A 21456-nucleotide genomic window follows, 5' to 3' on the forward strand; every position below is an offset into this window, starting at 1 on the left:
CAAACTACTACTTTCAAAGAGCCCCAAGAACTTAATGACCCCATTTGTAACTGAGAAATGCCTCTTGTTTTAGTAATCATTCTATAAATGATACTGCTGGATTGATTGCCTTGGGTAGATAGCTGGAGGAATTGTTTTGGATAACACTAACAGGCCCATGTGAATTTATGTCTTAGTTTTATTTGCAATCTTGCTAAGTAAAATGAGTCTTTGTGTCTACTTTTTTATTAAAGTGAAGTACAGCAATAGCTAATATTAGGATAGGTGACATAAAGAAATAAAACATCCCTGACTAGTGAGTTAAGTACAAGATCTCTCTAAAAATGTATTCAGATGAAAATCTATCCTCATTATCCATATAGAAACAATAAAAAATGAATTTGTGAACACGGCATAATTCTTGTTAGGTACTAAAGAGATTTATCATTTTAAACAATTTACACACCACTGCAATTCTGCTTCAAAGGGCAGAGATACTTTCAATTGGCCCAAAACTCATTCTAATATCAGTTCAGTGGAAAGAAATCTCAGTCTTTACTCTGGAAAGCTGCCCAGCTTAGGGTTGCCAGATAAAACAGAGGATACTTAGTTAAATATGAATTTCAACAATGTATAATTGTTAGTATAAGTATTATATGGCCCAAATACTGCATGAGACATACTCATACTAAAGTATTTGTTTATGTGAAATTCATATTTAACTGGGTATCCTGTGTTTTTACTTGGTAAGTCTGGCAACCCTAGCCCAGGCTTTCTCTGGTTTTTCAACGGGGCTCCCGAACTTTCTCTATTGGTTTAAGAGCCTGCTACACAAATAACAGGATCTTAACAACTGAGTAGGTATGTTAAGAATGTAGTTACTGGAGTCAGACTGCAAAAGTTCAAATCAGTGCTCTACTACTTAGGTGTGTGGTCTTGGATAAGTTTTTTGACCTCTCTAAGCCTGTTTCTTCATTTATAAAATGGGTTGAGTGGTTTATGAAATAATGCATATGAAGGGCTTTCACACTGTACTTGCATGTATGTATTCAAAAACAACTTATTTTCAATCTGGAGAAATGGGCTAGAAAACGCACAGCTGTTAAATGGGAACCGCTAAGTGGAAAGCCAAACACATGTGAAAAAAATAGAATCAGATTACAAATAGGACAACACATAGAAGGGAATGATGTTGCAATGCGGCAAACACAGTATTTAGGATACATACCTCTACAAAAATGCAGTGTAGAAAGTAACCTGGTTTAAAGAAAGAAAAGAACTTGGTTTGGCCCTGTTGAGAGGAATTGTCCAGTTCTGGGCTCCAGTTTTAAAAAGGAAAAAATTTGAAGAGGCTAGAAAGAAAACAAAATGTTAAAACCAAAAAGGAAAATGTATATAAGAAATAAAGGGATCTGATTGATCCCAGAAAAGGCAGAAGAGAAATTTAATGACTTCACAATTTTAAAAGTTACATAATGGTAGCTAAAAGAAGGAAATTCGCTTGACTAAAGGAGTATTTTTAAATAATTAAAATCAGGCTTGCTTAAGTTTCAAATAGGGAGCAGTTGTTACCTGCAAATAGAAAATAAATTTTCTTCTCCGATGGTCTGCAGAAATTGGGAAGACTCTGTGCTGTTTGGGATAGTTTCAATGTCATTCTTTGTGTGAAACCTCCCTAGGTTTTCCCTAGGGCTAGGCTTCTAGAGTCTATATAGACATTTCAAAGGCCAGATGTGACAGCATGTTTGCCAAGGGCTTGCTGCCATGGGCTACTCTACCTGAATTCATGTAAACTGGGACATGGCCATTATTTCTCCATTTCTCTTTAGAGCTAAGTAAACAGGCAAAGTAATTTTCTATTTTATTTTTTTATCCCCCCAAAAGAATCATAGTAGGCTCAGAAGGAAACACTTTAAATCCATATATGTTTTTATCATAATTTGGTTTTATTCCAGACTATGAGAGTGTTTTAAAAACTTGATAGCATAAGCATACTAGATTTTAGATTGTTTATAAAATCTGTTTCTCTGGGCAGTTGGCTTTTTCATCTTTCTCTTTTCCCCTTTGTCTTTGCAAATTATTGGAGCAATTTAAAGACAATTACTGGTGATGAAATGATTTTGGACTTGCATTTTTCAAGGATTAGGTAGTAGGAGAGGATGAAAGGTTAAATTGGATGGTTGCTGTCCCAGGAAGAGGAGGAAGAAACTAAAAAAGAAAATAAGGGAACAAGTGAAATAAACGTAATTCAAAAGTACAACTAAGAAGAATTTGGAATGTGAGATGACCATGGGACTGGGGGCACCATGATCTTTTTGTCACCATTTCCATTTTCATAAGATCACAGAATGTCAGAGATGAACAGTATCTTAGAACTAAATCTTAGAAATAAATCCGCAATAAAGCCTGTCTTACTCAGCCTGGTCTCTCCCAGGGTTCCTTTACAGAGTAATGCCTCAATAAATGTTCACTGAATGGATAAGGGGGTGGAAGGATGACCTTGCCTTGTAATTCAAATAACAGAGGCCCAATCTAGTAAATAAAGCTATAACTACTTGTTGTCATAGTAACCTAACACCTGGGTTATACATTCCCTAGATCTGTGAGGTATTTACGGTTTTAAAAATGTTTTCCAAATAGTGCATCATTTGAACTATTTCATCTCACCCAATCCTTCCTCTACACATCCTGTCACCGTGATCCCCTCTGTCCTTCCCGTCACTCACTGCTTGCTCGCTCCTTCCTACCTGTGTCTCTAGAGCAAGCATTTATGATGCTCACACCACAAAGGGACATTCTGGTCATTTTAAATTTTTTATCACTTTGGTTGGAGTAGAAATGTGTCAAATCCAGAGACATTTTATTTGAACACCAGTTACTCCTAATGTCGGCAGGTCTAGTTTGCAAATAACCCAGTTAATGTGTACTAGCGTAAATGACCAGAGACTTCCCAAAAAGAAGTCCCTTATTTTAAGAACCTAAGGTTCTGCCTAACGTGATTTTCCTAGAGCAGATGTGAAATTCCGTCTCCGTTCCTGGGAGTCGGGGAAAAATTGTGAGGAGAGAGTAAGAATATTGCTCCTTCCAGAAAGTTCTAATAAGCCCTATCACCTCAAGACAACCTGGAGAACAAATATTAGCTGTTTCTCTAATATAATAGCATCGCGTTTCATTAATGTTTGAGAATCAACAGTAATTGCAGCCAAGAATGCTTACCTTAACAAAATTGATCTCCTTCTCCTTGCCCATAGTATCTACTATTTCAACCCCCATTTAGCATTCTGCGTTAATCTTTGTATGGTCTGGCTCCTCCGGAGGGAGACTCAAGAATCAAACTCCGGGCGTTGTGGCACACGTCCGTAGTCCCAGCTACTCTGGAGGTGGAGGTGGAAGGATTGCTTTGGCCCAGGAGTCCAGGACTAGTCTGGGCACATAGTGAGAACCCATCTTAGAAAAAGAATCCAACTAAATGTGCTGAGCTCCTACTAGAGCATCTAAAGCTACCTGTGGGCCAGGCGCCGTGGCTCACACCTGTAGTCCCAGGTACTCAGGGGGCTGAAGCAGGAGAATCGCTTGAACCCAGGAGGTAGAGGTTGCAGTAAGCCGAGATCGGGCCACTGCACTCCAGCCTGGGTGACAGCAGGAGACTCTGTCTCAATAATAATAATATCAATAATCACGCTATATAATAATTATCGTAATAATAGTATATAATGTATCCTATATTAATAATTATGCTATGTAATAATCAGAGTCATAATAACAGTAATAATCATGCTGCCTGTGCCCCGATGAGGCAGCACTGGCCGCAGGTGGCCGCTAACCCCTTGAAATACAGACGGCCGGAATTGCCACACATGCAAGTCAACACTACACTGGGTTTCAGAAACACGTACGATTTTCAAAAGTATTAAAACATCGCATTTAGTTTTTCTATTGATTGCACGTCGAAATCTTACTTTGGATATATTGGCTTAAATAAAGTATATCATTAAAATGTTTAAACTTATGGGCCTATGAGAAACTTACAAAATTACACAGGAGGTCGCGCTATATTTCTCTTGGACAGCACTGATCTGAAGGATGACAAAAATTAAGAAACGTTTGAATCACGCCGTGTCTTTAGGGAAAAGAACAGTTTCCTTTCATATTGCTTACGGGCTCCTCGCAAGAACCATCTGAAAGAGAAAAGCCCTGGCTCCCGCCCCAGTCACTTCTAATCCTGGTTCCCCGCGCCCAGAAAGCCAGGAACGGGCAAGCCTGGTAAGGCATTGAAAGGGAACAGGACCCCCCGAGTACAGGATGCGTTTTTGCCCCCACAAAAGTCCCTTGTGGGTGGGGGACGGCAGCTGCTGAGGCTCAGGAAAGAGGAGAGCACACGGAATGCGGCCCTCAGAGGCAGGCACGCAGGACGTCGGCTCCCAGGCTCCTCCTTTCCAGATTCGCGAGTGACCTCCCCAAGATGGCCGTCGCCGGGGCGGGGAAGGGGGGGGGTTCTCCGCGCTACACGAGTGTTGATTGGGTGAGACGACTCGATACTGAGCAATGATTGGTTAACACACGGCGTGAGCTGGGCGGAACTGGAAGAGGGTAGAACCTGGGGCTGCCGTGGACTTGGGGCTAGGCGTCGGTCCCCGGGGGATGTGGAGAGTTGGCAGCATGTCGGCAGAGCTGGGAGTCGGGTGCGCACTGCGGTCGGTGAACGAGCGCGTGCAGCAGGCGGTGGCGCGGCGGCCGCGGGTGAGGAAGGAGGCTGCGTGGGGACAGTGGGAGGACGCCCTGAGGAAAGGGACACCTGCGTGGGAATGGGTCGTCACGGTGACGCAGAGGGGTCTCCCGAAGAGGCGGGACCCGTCGGCCGCCGAGGGCCACCAAAAAGCTAGCGAAGGGTTTCCCCAGCGTCCTTGCCCTGAGTCTGGTAGGTTTCTGGAGATTGGCTTCGTTGGAGGAGAGGGTACTGCTACCTCAGGAAAAAGACTTAGTGTCCAGGCATCGTGGCCACTTGTAAACCGCGTCGAAACGCGTCGTTTCGGGGTCGACAGCCTTGGCGGACGTGAGGGGGGCCAGGCCTGTGCCCACGGACAGTAAGGGCGTCGGGGGTACAAGAGCACCCCGCGGAGGCCAGATCCTCCCGAGATCGCGAGTGTGGCAGCGTCTCAGCTGCTAAGTGCCCGGGAAATGCCAGTGCCACCCGCAGGCTGAGATGAGGGTGGACTGGCCGGACTTCACTGGCACCGCAGCGGCACTTGTTTGTGGGAGCAGGAGGGAGCAGTCCAATCCCATGCCGGTTAAGGGGAGATTTCGTCTTTTCTGTATGTATTTTTTTACCTCCTCTTGGACTTTGATTAGACCAAGAATCAAAATCTGCCCACCTCAGTGCAAGTTTAAGCTGAATGGTGTGGAATGAGATGGACCTGAACATGGATGTCATGGGTTTCTCTGATCGAGCATTTATGCTGGCTGAAGACAAGACCTGTATTATGGTCTTTCCTTGACTGATTATTTCTTAGACATTACCTTGAACAAGTCAGGTAACTACTGTGGCCCTCAGTATTTCCCTCCCTGTAAAAGCAATGCAGTAATGTCTGAAAGCTCTGAGCTCCTTTCTGATGTTAATATTCTGTGATTCTTGGTCATTCTCCAAGAAAAATGTAGGACTTCCCCTAACAAACATCACCCTGGAGGTTCTCTCGGAAACACTCAGGCACATGGGCTGCCTGTTCGGGTGAGTCTGAAAAACATCAATTATCAGCATAATCCCAGTAGTCACGAGTCGGCCTCAAAAGAGGCTGGTTATGCATCCCTGTGGAAGGAAGGAAGAGGAGGCATTTTTCTAATTGTCAGTCAATTAGAAAATGTCCTTGAGAACACTGTGATTCTGTGAAAACTCCAGGGGGTGATAGATACAGGAAGACTGAATCATGCAAGGATAAATGAATCTCTTCTCTTACTGTTTCTGTGTGGATTGAGTCAGCAGAATGCATAGAACCCCTGCTCTTTGTGTAGTGGTCATGCAAGGATGTCAGATAAGTCTAATCCTCAGTCCAGAATTTTGTGTTGCAGTCTTAGTTCTGCCATTAGTTCTTTTCTTTTCTTTTCTTTTCTTTTTTTGAGATGGAGTCTCACTCTGTCACCCAGGCTGGAGTGCAATGATGTGATCTCAGCTCACTACAACCTCTACCTCCCAGGTTCAAGTGATTCTCCTGCCTCAGCCTCCCGAGTAGCTCGGATTGCAGATGCCCACCACGAAGCCTGGCTAATTTTTTGTATTTTTAGTAGAGACAGGGATTTCACCATGTTGGCCAGGCTGGTCTCAAACTCCTAACCTCAGGTGATCCACCCACCTCGGCCTCCCAAAGTGCTGAGATTACAGGGGTGAGCCACTGTACCTGGCCGTGCCACTGGTTCTTAATTCACAGATTGAACAATCAATTACTTAGTTACCTAAGCGGGCCATTTGTAGGGTAAATGGGGCAGTGTTATTATGGTGTAATGATACACTAGGACCAGGATGAGTTACCAAAACTGCTAACATTAGGGTTTTGGAAGCCAGAAGTGACCTCTCTTTTGCTCAAAGAGTACAGCCTTCTATTAATGAAGTGATTCTTAAGCCTCCAACATTGGTATATCTGAGTCATTTGGAGAGATTGTTGAAAAGTAAATTATTGGCTGGACACGGTGGCTCCCACCTATAATCCCAGCACTTTGGGAGCCCAAGACTGGCAGATCACGAGGTCAGGAGTTCAAGATCAGCCTGACCAACATGGAGAAACCCCGTCTCTACTAAAAATACAAAATTAGCTGGGCAAGGTGGCACATGCCTATAATCCCAGCTACTTGGAGGGCTGAGGCAGGAGAATCACTTGAACCTGGGAGGCAGAGGTTGCAGTGAGCCAAGATCACACCGTTGCACTCCAGCCTGGGCAACAAGAGTAAAACTCCATCTCAAAAAAAAAAAAAAATTCTCACCCAGGTGATGCTGATACAGTTGGTCCAAGACCACACAAGGAAATGCTGCTTTAACTGGCCCCCAGCTCTCCTGAGAGAGAAATTTCTTCTGCTAAATACTGACATCGCTAACATATTAGACTGAGATGCCATGTACCCAAAAAACATTTGGTCACCACTATTTGATATTGATCTGCCTACAGTGTTGAAAAAATGGATCTTAGCTAATGCCAATTTGAGATCAATGCCTGTCTATACAGGATCTATTATATGGGATTCGTTGGGATAATATTCCCAAACATTCACTCATATGTTTCTTTCCCTCTCGGCAGGATCTCCCAGCCATCCAGCCCCGGTTAGTGGCTGTCAGCAAAACCAAACCTGTAGACATGGTGATCGAGGCCTATGGTCATGGGCAGCGCACTTTCGGCGAGAACTATGTAAGAGCCCTTTCCTGAAGTGCCTTTGGAAGCATCGTGATTGCCAGGCTTCTGACTTGTTCTGTTTTTACCTTTTAGGTTCAGGAACTGCTAGAAAAAGCATCAAATCCTAAAGTAAGTAGATAGTTGAATTCTTTAATGTATATCTAAATCGTGGCTCTTTAGTTGAAAATTAGACCCATCTTGGTGGCTGAGCTGTAGAGCAGCTTTAGGATGGTTGACTTTAGATTGGGCTGGGGGCAGAAATGTCAGCTTTCACCTTGAGTCCCAAATAATTATCAGCTAGATTTTTCTCTTTGTTCAGACTATCGTTTTCTCCTTGGTGGCTGTTTGGAAATGGTGGTTTCCGGATCTTGCTGTAATTTTGGATCTTTTCAAGATCTGAAAGCTTATCAGTTCATCTCTGACAGCCGGTGTCTGAAAAATGGAGGAAATTGATGGGAACAAGGAAGGGAAACAGAACAAAAGCTTTATTTTAGACTTTTCTCTATCCTTTTACCTCATTAGGAGGCCGGTTGAAGATTGTGATAGTTTATTACATTTAAGGATCAGAGAGTGAATGTGAAAGGTGACAGGGAATGCGCAAGGTGTTGGAGGCAGCAAGGCATCTGTAAAAATCTAAGTTACACATGGTTACCTTTTCTCTTCAGATTCTGTCTTTGTGTCCTGAGATCAAGTGGCACTTCATTGGCCACCTACAGAAACAAAATGTCAACAAATTGATGGGTAAGATAAAACACTAAATATGAAGACAAAATTGCTCTGTTATTGTATTGCTTGTACTACCGTCTCTGGAAGAGAGAGCAACTTTTAGACTATCCCTACTTCACCATTTGTTTTTGGAATTTCTTTCAGAAAGCCTGAGTTCTTAATACAAGGAGAAAACATCATGCCAAGAACAGAATATATTCACAGTTGTCTGGCTTATACTTGGAAACCTGCCCTACCTCATGTTTATTATTATTTGGTTGTCTTTCAGAAAAATTATAAAGAATTGCAGTCCATAAATTTTTTTAACCAGCAAAAGAGATGTTTCTGTTCTTTTTCCTTTAAATAAAAGGCTGCAGTAAATAAAATACAGTACAGCAAAGTAACTACAGTAAAGTAAAATTAAGAATTGTAGTAACATAGGCCAGGCACGGTGGCTCATGCCTATAATCCAGCACCTTGGGAGGTGAGGCAGATGGATCACTTGAGGTCAGGAGTTCGAGACCAGCCTGACCAACATGGTGAAATCTCAACTCTATTAAAAATGCAAAAATTAACCTGATGTGGTGGTGCATGCCTGTAGTCCCAGCTACTTAGGAGGCTGAGGCAGGAGACTGGCTTGAACTCCAGAGGTGGAGGTTGCAGTGAGCCAAGTTCACGCCACTGCACTCCAGACTAGGTGACAGAGCAAGAATCCATCTCAAAAAAAAAAAAAAAGATTTATAGTAAAATAAAATTAGGAAAGACATGGAGGCTGGGCCCAGTGGCGCATTCCTGTAATCCCAGCACTTTCAGAGGCCAAGGTGGGAGGATCACCTGAGGTCAGGAGTTTGAGACCAGCCTGGCCAACATGGCAAAACACATCTCTACTAAAAATATACAAAAATTAGCCAGGCATGGTGGTATGCATGTGTAATCCCAGCTACGTGGGGAGGATGAGGCAGGAGAATCACTTGAACCTGGAGGCAGAGGTTGCAGTAAGCTGAGATCACACCACTGCACTCCAGCCTGGGTGACAAAGGAGACCCTGTCAAAAAACAACAACAATAATAATAATGAATTTTAAAAGAACAACTAGCAGATTTGATCACACAAAATTTAAAGCTTTATGCATGTCAAAGCAAAAGGGAGGCACAGAGTGGGAGAAAAATAATATTTTTGAGGAGGGAAGAAGTTAATGTTCAGAAAACGTAAAGAGCTACAAATCTTTTTGTTTAATCTACGGGAAAAAAAATAGGCAAAAACTGAGGCAGTTCACAAGGGGTAAAAATACAAAAGTCCAGTAATCAAATGAAAAACATTCATCCTCAAACAGAGAAATACAAAGTAACTTTCACAAATCAGGTTTGTAAAAACTCAAAAAGACTGCTTCTAAGATCCACTGTTTTGAAGGAGTGATTAATGCGTACTCCTTCATCTTACCAGGACTCTAAAACCGTAGTCTTAGAAAAGCCTAAAGATTCCGTCAGAAAACTATTATAACCGAAAAACAAAGTCGGTAACATTGCAGGATACAGAATCAATATACAAAAATCAGTAGCATTTCTATATGCCAACAGAGAATGATCTGGAAAAGAAATCAAGAAAGTAATCCCATTTACAATAGCTACAAATGAAATACCTAAGAATAAACTTAGCCAAAGAAGCAAAAGCTTTCTACAATGAAAACTATAAAACATTGATGCAAGAAATTGAAGAGAGCATGAAAAATAGAAAGATATTCCATGTTCATGTATTGGAAAAATCAATTCATGAATTGATTTTTTGATGTATTATAAAATTTGATGTATTGTAAAAATGTCCTTATTACCCAAAGCAGTCTACAGATTCACTGCCATCCCTATCAGAATACCAATGACATTCTTCACAGAAATAGAAAAACACAATCCCGAAATTTATATGGAACCACAAAGACCCACAATAACCAAAGCCATCCTGAGTAAAAAGAACAAAACTGGAGGAATCACATTACCTGATATAATCAAATTATATTGCAGAGCTATAGTAACCAAAGCAGTATGATACTGGCATAAAAAGAGACACATATACCAATGGAACAGAATAGAGAACCCAAAAGTAAATTTGTACTTCTACAGAGGACTTATTTTCAACAAAGGTGCCAAGAACATACACTAGGGAAAGGACAGTCTCTTCAATAAATGCCACTGGGAAAACTGGATATCCATATGCAAAAGAATAGAACTATACTCCTATCTCTCACCATATACAGAAATCAAATCAAAATGGATTAAAGACAAATCTAAGACCTGAAACTACTCAAAGAAAACATTGGGGAAACTCTCCAAGACATTAGACTGGACAAAGATTTTTTTTTTTTTTTTTTTTTTTTGAGACAGGGTCTCACTCTGTCACCCAGGCTGGAATACAGTGGCATGATCTCAGCTCACTACAACCTCCACCTCCTGGGTTCAAGCAATTCTCCTGCCTCAGCCTCTCAAGTAGCTGGGATTACAGGCGTGTGCCACCACACCCAGCTAAGTTTTGTGTTTTTAGTATTGAGATGGAGTTTTACCATGTTGGCCAGGCTGGTCTCAAACTCCTGATGTCAAGTGATCCGCCCACCTCGGCCTCCCAAGGTGCTGGGAATACAAGTGTGAACCACTGCACCCAGCCTTGTTTGAAATACGTAAAGGTGATGGGAAGAGGGAGGGGGAAGGAGCCAGCAGGCATAGAAGGGGCAAGAAAGCCTAACAGAACTGTGTTGTTTTGGTGCCATTTTCCTCTCTGGATAATCCATTATACTCATTCAACCTCATGGCTCAATTCATTTCCATAAAGGCTTCTTGAGGCCAGATGCAATAACTCACACCTGTAATCCCAACTCTTTGGGAGGTCAAGGTAGGAGGATCACTTGCAGTCAAACATATATATGTGCATTTTCTTCCTTTCTTTTTTTTTTACTTTTTAAATTATTTTTTGAGACAGAGTTTCGCTCTGTTGCCCAGGCTGGAGTGCAGTGGCACCATCTCTGCTCACTGCAACCTCCACTTCCCAGGTTCAGGGATTCTCCTGCCTCAGCCTTCCAAGTATCGTATCTGGGACTACAGACACCTGCCCTCACACCTGGCTAATTTTTTGTATTTTTAGTAGAGACAGGGTTTCACCTTGTTAGCCAGGATGGTCTTGATCTCCTGACCTCATGATCTGCCTGCCTTGAACTCCCAAAGTTCTGGGATTACAGGTGTGAGCCACCATGCACAGCCGTTTTTTTGGTTTTTTTTTGAGACAGTCTTGCTCTGTCACCCAAGCTGGAGTGCAGTGGCGTGATCTCAGCTCACTGCAACCTCTGCCTCCTTGGTTCAAGGAATTCTTCTGCCTCAGCCTCCCAAGTAGCTGGGATTACAGGCATGTGCCACCATGCCCAGCTAATACTTGTATATAATAGAGACAGGGTTTCACCATGTTAGCCAAACTCCTGGCCTCAAGTGATTCGACCACCTCAGCCTCCCCAAGTGCTTGTGTTACAGGCATGAGCCACCACGCCCAGCCACACCCAGCTAATTTTTGTATTTTTTGGTAGAGACAGGGTTTTACTGTGTTGGACAGGCTGGTCTCAAACTCCTAGCCTCAAGTGATCTGCCCTCCTCGGCCTCCCAAAGTATGGAGATTACAGGTGTGAATCACTGCACCCTCCCTGAACAAAGCTATCTTGAGTAAATACTCCAAAAGCACAGGCAACCACAGCAGAAATGGAGAGATAGGATCACATCGAGTTAAAAAGCTCTTGCAAGCTGGGCACAGTGGCTGATGCCTGTAATCCCAGCACTTTGGGAGGCCGAGGCAGGTGGATCACGAGGTCAAGATATCGAGACCATCCAGGTCAACATCGTGAAACCCCATCTCTACTAAAAATACAAAAACTTAGCTGGGCATGGTGGTGCATGCCTGTAGTCCCAGCTACTCGGGAGGCTGAGGCAGGAGAACTGCTTGAACCCAGGAGGCAGAGGTTGCAGCAAGCCAAGATCACGCCATCACACTCTGGCCTGGTTAACAAGAGCGAAACTCCATCTCAAAAGAAAAAAAAAAACATTAGCCAGGTGTAGTGGTAGGCGCCTGTAATCCTAGCTACTTGGGAGGCTGAGGCAGAAGAATCACTTGAACACAGGAGCAGAAGTTGCAGTGAGCCAAGATTGCACTGCCCTCCAGCCTGGGCGACAGAGTGAGACTCCGTCTCAAAAAAAAAAAAAAAACAAAGCTCTTGCAGAGCAAAGGAAACAACGAAGTGAAGAGACAACTCAGAATAGGAGAAAATATTGGCAAAGTACCCATCTGAAATACTTGCACATAGCACAAAGTTCTATATCCAAGCTTTGTTTTTGTAATAAAAAAATAAGAAACAATCTAATGTGCGTCAACAAGAGGAACAGTTACATAAACTGTGATAATCTGTCCTGCGGAATGCTGCAGTGTTTTAAAAGTACCAGTGAATTTGTGATACTGATGTGGAAAAAAAAACTCCAAGCTCTGTAGTTCTTACTAGAAGTAAGCAACCGTAGAATATTTAGTGTGATCCAATTTGTATGATTTTTAAAAACAGAAGAAAAGAAATTATACATTTGTGTGTATGTGTGCATGTGTATTTGGTTGGATGAAGATATGCTGAAACAGATCTGGAAGAATTAACATCCCTAATATAATAGTGATATAGAGGATATGACTACTTAAATCCCAATTATCAATAGAAATCTGAAATTAACTATAATCAAGTCTTTATCATTTCTTGATAATTAGCTATAATCTGCCCTAAAGACTGAGGTAAATTTTACTAGCATCTCCACCTAATGACTGGGGGCAAGACAGTGTTCATAGCGCTTATAACTGTATAACAAATATCTGCTTACTCCAGATTTCTCCCCCAGTTGGTAATTAGGGTGAGGGGCTTTGACTTTCTACTGCATATGCTTCTATATTGCTTAATTTTCTTACATCAAGCATGTATACTTTTTGTCATTTTTTCAAATTTATATTTTTTTCAGTAAAGTAACCTGAGCTGAAATTCAGTATTAAGAATGTAAAGGCCAGGTGTGGTGCCTCACACCTGTAATCCCAGCACTTTGGGAGGCTGAGGTGGGCAGATCACCTGAGGTCAGGAGTTCAAGACCAGCCTGGCTAACATGCTGAAACCTCGTCTCTACCAAAAATACAAAAATTAGCTGAATGTGGTGGCGCATGCCTGTAATCCCAGCTACTCGGCTGAGGCAGGAGAATTGCTTGAACCCAGGAGATGGAGGTTGCAGTGAGCCAAGATCGTGCCATTGCACTCCAGTCTGGGTGACAAGAGTGAAACTCCATCTCAAAAAATAAAAAAAGAATGTGAAGTCACCTTTCTGCATCTTAGTATCCCCTTCTGTAAAATAGGGATAACAACAGTGCTTTGTGAACTGTGGTGAAGATTCAAAAGAAATAATACATATAAAGTGATTCACATACTACCTGGAGGATTTCTGTGTTCAGTTAAAGTAAGCTACTGGTGCAGGCTCTTTTGTCACCATTGTTGTGAATTAGCTGAAGCAAAGCTGGTGCTTCATTTCACATGCATCTTTGAAAAAGAAGAGGGCTTTATGATTCAGTGTCTCACTTAACTTTCAGTGTTGGGGTCATTGGGTTTTTTTTGGTTTTTGGTTTTTTGTTCTTCTTGTTGTTGTATTTGAGACAGTCTTGCTCTGTCGCCCAGGCTGGAGTGCAGTGGTGTGATCTTGGCTCACTGCAACCTCCACCTCCTGGGTTCAAGCAATTCTCCTTCCTCAGCCTCCCAAGCAGCTGGGACTACAGGTGTGCCCCACCATGCCCGCTAACTTTTGTATTGTTAGTAGAGACAGTTTCATCAGATTGGTCAGGCTTGTCTGGAACTCCTGACCTCAGGTGATCCACCCCCCTCAGCCTCCCAAAGTGCTGGAATTAAAGTGTGAGCCACCGTGCCCAGCCAGTGTTGGGGTTATTGTGATGTCCTTATTGATTAAGAATATCCTCAGCCCAGAAAGTTGAAGAATGTGGTGATATGCCGGGGAAGCATCTTGGCTTCCACTGGTCATCCTTTCTTCATTGTCATCCTGACCTGTTTCTCTCAGTGTGAACTGAGACACAGATCGAGCCTGTTATTAGGAATCTGTTCATTAGCAGCTTCTTGAAGCATATTGATCTAGGTACTGCCTGATCATGTATGTCAGCGTTTCCCTTATTTACCTTTGCTGATTAGCCAGGGATGGTCTGACATTTGAATTTGTATCTAGTAAAACTCACATTTGTCTTCTGAGAGGAACTGAGATTTAACTGTGTTTTTCTTTTCCTGGCATATTTTTTCCTCTACCAAGTAAGAGATTTGTTGCATGTTACTTGCTTCAATAGAGTGTATAAGGAATACTACCTTGCCTCTGTCTCATTACAGCTGTCCCCAATCTCTTCATGCTGGAAACAGTGGATTCTGTGAAGTTAGCAGACAAAGTGAACAGTTCCTGGCAGAAAAAAGGTTCTCCTGAAAGGTTAAAGGTTATGGTCCAGATTAACACCAGCGGAGAGGAGAGTAAGTGACTAGACCTGAACTGTAGATTATTCTTCCCTTAGGATGGTTGAAGCTCAGGGAGAATGGGTAGGCCCAAGTGTCTAATGGAGGAGGTTGTGGAAACAAATCACAGGATCACAGGCCTCTAAGTAGGCTGTTTTTTGTATGATCTAGATAGCGTAATGACATGCAAGCCAGTCTTTATATTATTATTTACTACGTCATGGTTCATTATATCTTAATTTTAGGGGAAGAAGGATGGGGAGTGAAGAAGGGGATTGTGACTTTATTTTTTTGTTGTTGACATTGTTTTCTTTTTGAGATGGAGTCTTACTCTGTCACCTAGGCTAGAGTGCAGTGGTGGGATCTCAGCTCACTGCAACTTCTGCCTCCCAGGTTCAAGCAATTCTCCCCGGCCTCCCAAAGTGCTGAGATTAAAGGCATGAGCCACTGTGCCTGGCCTGGGATTGTGACTTTCATCTGAAAAATCCCCAGAGGTCACTATCACTCCTGCAAGGAGTATTTTAAATTTATATGTAAATACTCTTAGGTCTTAAAAAAAAATTACTAAATGTTACATTGAGAGAGAATGGAATATAATTACTGTGAGTGGGCTGGGTGCGATGGCTCACACCTGTAATCCCAGCACTTTGGGAGGCTGAGGCAGGTGGAACACCTGAGGTCAGGAGTTCAAGACGAGCCTGGCCAACATGGTGAAACCTCATCTCTACTAAACTTACAAAAATTAGACAGGCATGGTGTACCCATAGTCCCAGCTACTCAGGAGGCTGAAGCAGGAGGATCTCTTGAGCCCAGGAGGTAAAGGTTGCAGTGATCCGAGATTGCGCCATTGCATTCCAGCCTGGGCAACAGAGCAAGACTCCATCTCAAAAAAAAAATTTACTGTGAGCACCAGTCAATGAATATCTTTATGGGGCTTGGATTAACAGTGTAACATAGTGTGAATAGAAGCATGGGCTTGAAATCAGACAGACCTTGGGTTTGAGCTTCACTACTTTCCAGTATTATAGCCTTGGATAAGTTGCCTAACCTCTCTGTACCTCAGTTTCCTTTTCTGGAAGCATATCATGATCATGCTTGCTTCAGAGTGTGTGGTTAGGATTGAACGTGGTAATCCAGGCAACGCTGTTAGCACAGAACCCTACACATAATTGTTAGAATTGTTAGCTATTTGTTAAGAATAAATGTATGCATTTGATTGCAACCATCAAAGCACCGGTATTCACCAAATCTTAGTACACAGGAGCACAGTAGGGGATCTGTTTTCTAGATAACAGTCTAGAGTCAGACTACCTGGGTTTAAATCCTAATTATCAATAGAAATCTGAAATCAACTGTAGATCAAGTTTATATTTTCTCATTTCTTGATAATTAGCTGTAATAAGCCCTGGTTAAAGACTGAAGTAAATGTTACTAGCATCTCTCCCTAATAAATGGGGGCAAGACAGTATCAATAGCTCTTATAACTGCATAACAAATGACTGACTGCCACAGATTTCTCCTCCAGTCATCAATTAGAAAGTTCAATTAAACTTTGCAAATACATCCAAAAATGTTTAACATGTACTTTATTTTCAATTTTTTGCAACTCTGTTAAATTAATAAACTACAAAAATTGTTGAGTTAGAAAAGTAATTCTCAGGTTCATCTGGCATTTTGGCAACGCGAATCTTCCTGGTATCCCCAAAAAGCAAGGTTTTTTCTTTTCCATGTCTCCTGTCTGTTCTCAGCTAAAATCCTGAGGTAGAGAAAAGAGAATCCAATTGATAGCTCTTTCCTTGAGAAATTCAGAATCTGACCAGAAGCAGAGCAACATAGAAAATCCCAAGCATATAAAGTTACTCTTTAGGACTTGAGGCTCTTTCAAGAGTTTCTCTTGCTGGAAGGCACCTCCTCTGTCATAAGGAAGGGATGAAAATGGAACCCTCCTCTGGCCATTTACCCTTGCAGTATACCTGTCTTCCGTTTTTTTCCATGAAGGTAAACATGGCCTCCCACCTTCAGAAACCATAGCCATCGTGGAGCACATAAACACCAACTGTCCAAGCCTGGAGTTTGTGGGGCTGATGACCATAGGAAGCGTTGGACATGATCTTAGTCAAGGACCAAATCCAGACTTCCAGGTATTGGGGGGTTGGGATTGCTCATGTGCTGAAGAAGCAGGGTGCGGGAGTGCTGCTACAGGGCCGACTGCAGTGGGGACTGCAGAGACATTCCAGACACTGCCTGCCGGGTGTTCTCTCCCTCTTCTGAACTCTTCTCAGAAGGAAAAGGGAAGAACAGGTTCCCCAGCCCCACAAACCTTTCCCAACTTAACTTGAAATTGGCTAAAACATAGTCTTTAGAGAATATGAGCTCATTCTTCCTCTCCAGTGACTAATAGTTTTCTTGAAAGTGGGATAGTTTGCAAAAAACCCTTTCAGTAACTTCTGACAATTTCAACAGGCCTTGAAATCATGAGAAATATATAACCGTTGTCAGAGAAGCTCAGATTCAGCCACTTTGGGGCATCATTAGAGAAGGCAGGAGTAAAATAGGTGTCATCTCTTTCTGTCAGCTGTTATTGTCCCTCCGGGAGGAGCTGTGTAAAAAGCTGAGCATCCCTGCTGACCAGGTTGAGCTGAGCATGGGCATGTCCATGGATTTCCAGCATGCGGTGAGTGTCCTGCCAGTGCCCTGCCTGCCTCAAGGGGCAGGGGTTGGGGGTCTGAGAGGCTGACGCAAGAGCAGATCTTTGCTGGAGAAACCTTGGAAATACCTCGGGGTGGCAGTAGGGTACTTAGTCTCAGGGTTCTCAGCTATTCCAGCATCTCGCAGTTCCCATGCCCTTTCTTTTTTGAAATGTGTAGAAATTATAGCCTGACATCTGAATTTTAAAATGAAATATAATTCCATAAGTATAATCTAAAATAAGAAATTAATTATAAATATAATTCCATAAATTATAAACATAATTCCATAAGTATAATCCAAAGGAAAATAGAATTTAAGCTATAATTTTTGGAAAGGCATTTTATTACATAAGTGCATGGGCGTGGCTATATAACAGCAAATCATAATGAAGCAGCCTGAGACTTTATCTTTTACTTTTGGAGACAGAATCTCACTCTGTTACTCAGGCCAGAGTTCAGTGGCACAATCTCAACTCACTGCAACCTCCACCTCCCAAGTTCAAGTGATTCTTCTACCTCAGCCTCCCAAGTAGCTGGGATTTCAGGTGCCCACCACCACACCTGGCTAATTTTTGTATTTTTAGTAGAGACGAGGTTTCGCCATGTTGGCCAGACTGGTCTCGATTCCTGACCTCAAATGATCCGCCCACCTTGACTTCCTGAAGCTCCCGGCCAAGGCTTCATCTTATGTGTAGGTTTACCAACAATCGTATATGTACATCAACAGCTGGAAATGTAAACTGATAGAGGTATGCTGGAGTGGCAATGCAAGTACATGATTTTCTGGAATAGCAAATAACTTGATAAAGTTTCAAAAATCAAAATATAAACTTGCACTCCTGGAAAATTGTATTTATTAAAACAGTGCAAAAATACATTGCATTTATAAGTCAAATGGAATTTGGTCACATAATCATAAGGATATTTTTTTCATCTGCCTGACCATGGCACATTGGAAAGGTGGGTGGGCTGTAAGACAACTCTTTGCTGTTTGTCTGCTTTCCACACTGGACGTCTGACATCCTTGACCCCCACCTAGCTGAGTGCCAGCCACACTCCCCAACCGCTGGAAACCCAGAGAAACCCCTACTTGTTTCCTGTATACACTCTCAGAGGTTGAACTGCCTCTCAGGAGAGCAACTGCCCCAGAGCCATCTTCGGCAGTGTTACTGTTCTTCATTGAAGGCTCCCAAGAGCCAGAATGGGAGCACAGCTGGGGCATTGGCTCCACTTCGTTATTTTAAACCTAATCCTCGATGCCGTCTCTTCTTTCCCAACAGATTGAAGTAGGATCTACGAATGTCCGAATAGGAAGCACCATTTTTGGAGAGCGGGATTACTCAAAGAAAGCTATACCAGACAGATGTGCAGCGGACGTGAAGGCCCCGGTGGAGGTGGCCCAGGAGCACTGAGCCAGGGCGTACTGAGAACACTAACTATGCACTAACCTAGGTTTTCAGTTTGATATTCCCTGTGTCCCAGCGCAGTCCTGCTCTCCTGTGACCTGCGGAGAGCACTAATGATCACGTGTGTTAATGAAACCATCTGTGCTTAGTCTCTGACATAGGAAGCTTGCTTCAAGCAGCGGCTTTGGATTGAGTTTGAGAAATTCAAACATTTCTGCAGAACAGATACCAAATCAATAGCCAGGAATCACGTTCACTGTTGAATTCTGCCCAGGAGCAGGAACTGGTCCATGAATGCCTTTTCCAGGTTAAAATTTGGTCACTGATGCCTATAATCGTAGAAGTCAGAGGGATTCCCCTCTTTCATCCCATTTTAATAGGAAATTCCTTATGGTTAACAACTCCCTACAAACTCCTACTACATCGCCTAAATTTCTGTTCTGCAATAAGGTGATTTCTGCCCCCAGATTATTCCCTAGCCAGTAGATATGGGAAGATATTCTCGACTCTAGAATAGCAGTATAGGTAACTTCAGGAAATGGCTCGGGCTAATTCTCCAAACACAAATTGTTGCTGGCCAGGCATGGTGACTCATGCCTGTAATCTCAGCAATTTAAAAGGCGAAGGCAGAAGGATCACCTGAGCCCAGGAGTTCAAGACCAGCCTGGGCAACATCAGGAGACCCCATCTCTACAAAAAATTTAAAAATTAACGTGGCATGGTGGCTTAGGTGGAAGAATCACTTGAGCCGAGGAGTTTAAGACTGCAGTGAGCTGAGATTGCACCTCTGTATTCTAGCCTAGGTGACAGAACCCACCTCAAAAACAAAAGAAAAATCTCCCAATAATCCATCAAGGCTATGATCTCTTGGGGAGTTCTTCATAGATTCTACCACCATTTCTTAAAGCAACCTGTTAATATGCAGATAATACCTCCCACCTTTTTTAAAGACAGCCTGTCTCTTTAAAAAAAATTAATTTGGTAATGAGAGCTTGTATCACTACTATTCTGTGGTATTCTTGAAATTAAGGGGTAACATAAGCAGGACTTAGGCATTTCTGACGTCATCCTGAAGAGACGGGGCTTCAAGTTTTTCCTCTGGTACCTACAGTGATGAGAATTTAATGTTATCTCTACTATAATCCTCCTTAGGATAATTTTTTTAAATCAAAGACCAGTGACTCTCATTACTCCTAAGAAATGAAAGATTCCTTCAAAGCCTGTTCAGGCACATGGTTTCAACAAAGCCTGCCTTTGACGTTCCTTATCCTGAGGAGCACTTTCCAGGCAAGGTTACAGCTTCCCCACTGTACTTACAAGCCAGAATTGTGCAACTCCTCTGGATCATTAATAAAGTAGCAAGATCTTCAGAAAGTCCCAAAACACCATTCTCCAATAGTTAACGGCAGATGGCTTCAGGATGGCTTGTTTTTTATGTTCTAGATGGCTTTTTCTCTTATTTCGTCAAGCCTGTCTTTGATTTTACAACTAACTTTCAAAACATGATACTGCTGCTGCTGAATGTACTTTTGTAAACTTAAACATTATGATTCCTGTACTGTTTCAATGAGAGCTACAGTGTGATATTTCAGAGTCTATTAAATAAAAATGTGAGTTTGAATTATACCATCTGTGCCAATTACAAAGCAATTAAAAGATTTATTTTTTATGATCTGGTGTAGTGAATGAATGTAACGGGAGGGGGTGTTGGAATCAACAGGAAGCAGCTGTGCCCATGCCTTGGCATCGCATCAGCCTGGCTTTGGAGGAGGACTTGCCTAGAGTCACAGACGCAGCCAAAGCTACCCCATGGATGATAGGGCTTCTGAACTTCTAAGGACAAGAAAAAGGACACTTCAGGAATTACAAAAATAGAGGTTACCCCTTGCTGCAAGGAACTTTTGAATTGCCTCTAGATGGCGACATTGGCTAACCTGAGGGCCAAGCACGGGCGCTCCACTGTCAGCAATTTACCCTGCAAGGGTTACTCAGCCTCATGGAGGCCAGAGGGGACATGAGTTTCCCAAGTGATACAGGTGACCTGCAGAGCCTCAGGAGTTCAACACCAGCCAGCCTGGGCAACATGGTGAAATCCTGTCTCTACCAAAAATACCCTTCAAAAAAATTAGCCAGGCATGGTGGCACATGCCTATGGTCCCAGCTACTCCAGAGGCTGAGGTGAGAGGATCGCTTGAGCCTGGGAGGCAGAAGTCACAGTGCACTGAGATCACACCACTGCACTCCAGCCTGGGTGACAAGGTGAGACCCCGTCTCAAAACAAAAACCCTGGCAAATAAGGAGGAAAGTCAGGGAAGGCTCAATTAGATCTAGTTAAGAGAAGGACACCAAAGTGTGTCCAAAGTGTCCCCAGCAGAACGGGATCTTTTGCCAAGAGAAAATTGAGCCAGGTTGTGAGTCTGTCTTTCGTTACACATGATAGGCGGCAGGTTGGGTTTCTTCCTTCTAGATTTTCATGAAAGCCTGTTCCTAGAGTTTGGATGGCTTGCTCTCGGATTGGGCCCACCCGTGCAGCCTCGCAGTCTCCCAATAGTCCATCAAGACTTTGGTCTCTTGGGGAGCTCCTCACAGATTCTATCACAGTTCTTTTGTTGTTGTTGTTGTCGTTGTCGTTGTTGCCGAGGCTGGAGTGCACTGGCGCCATCTCAGCTCACCACAACCTCCGCCTCCCAGGTTCAAGTGATTCTCCTGCTTAGCCTCCCGAGTAGCTGGGATTACAGGCATGCGCCACTGCGCCCAGCTAA

At 42.9% G+C, this 21456-nt stretch overlaps 1 protein-coding gene across 2 annotated transcripts; it reads left to right on the plus strand.

Moving 5' to 3' along the window:
* The first annotated feature begins 4605 nt into the window (after nt 1-4605).
* On the plus strand, nt 4606-20366 carry PLPBP (pyridoxal phosphate binding protein). 2 transcript variants are annotated; one of them, XM_017963771.4, is made up of 8 exons: nt 4606-4897; nt 7260-7367; nt 7446-7481; nt 8018-8093; nt 14482-14616; nt 16597-16739; nt 17174-17272; nt 18569-20366. In XM_017963771.4, exons 2-8 carry the CDS (start codon nt 7317-7319, stop codon nt 18698-18700), a joined length of 672 nt encoding a protein of 223 aa, XP_017819260.1. In that variant the 5' UTR covers nt 4606-4897; nt 7260-7316; the 3' UTR covers nt 18701-20366. The 2 variants fall into 2 exon arrangements, with proteins under 2 accessions (XP_017819260.1, XP_003734640.1); XM_003734592.6 differs by having other exon boundaries at nt 4606-4719.
* Nucleotides 20367-21456: the final 1090 nt, after the last annotated feature.

The sequence above is a fragment of the Callithrix jacchus genome, chromosome 13, assembly GCF_049354715.1.
Source record: "Callithrix jacchus isolate 240 chromosome 13, calJac240_pri, whole genome shotgun sequence".
NCBI lineage: Eukaryota > Metazoa > Chordata > Mammalia > Primates > Cebidae > Callithrix > Callithrix jacchus.

What these genes read in the sequence shown, in the direction of transcription:
- PLPBP (XM_003734592.6), top strand. Translation starts at nt 4,621, where the DNA reads ATGTGGAGAGTTGGCAGCATGTCGGCAGAGCTGGGAGTCGGGTGCGCA. An exon ending in AAAAAGCATCAAATCCTAAA is followed by an intron (nt 7,482 to 8,017) that starts GTAAGTAGATAG and finishes TTTTCTCTTCAG; the next exon opens with ATTCTGTCTTTGTGTCCTGA. An exon ending in GACCAAATCCAGACTTCCAG is followed by an intron (nt 16,740 to 17,173) that starts GTATTGGGGGGT and finishes TCTTTCTGTCAG; the next exon opens with CTGTTATTGTCCCTCCGGGA.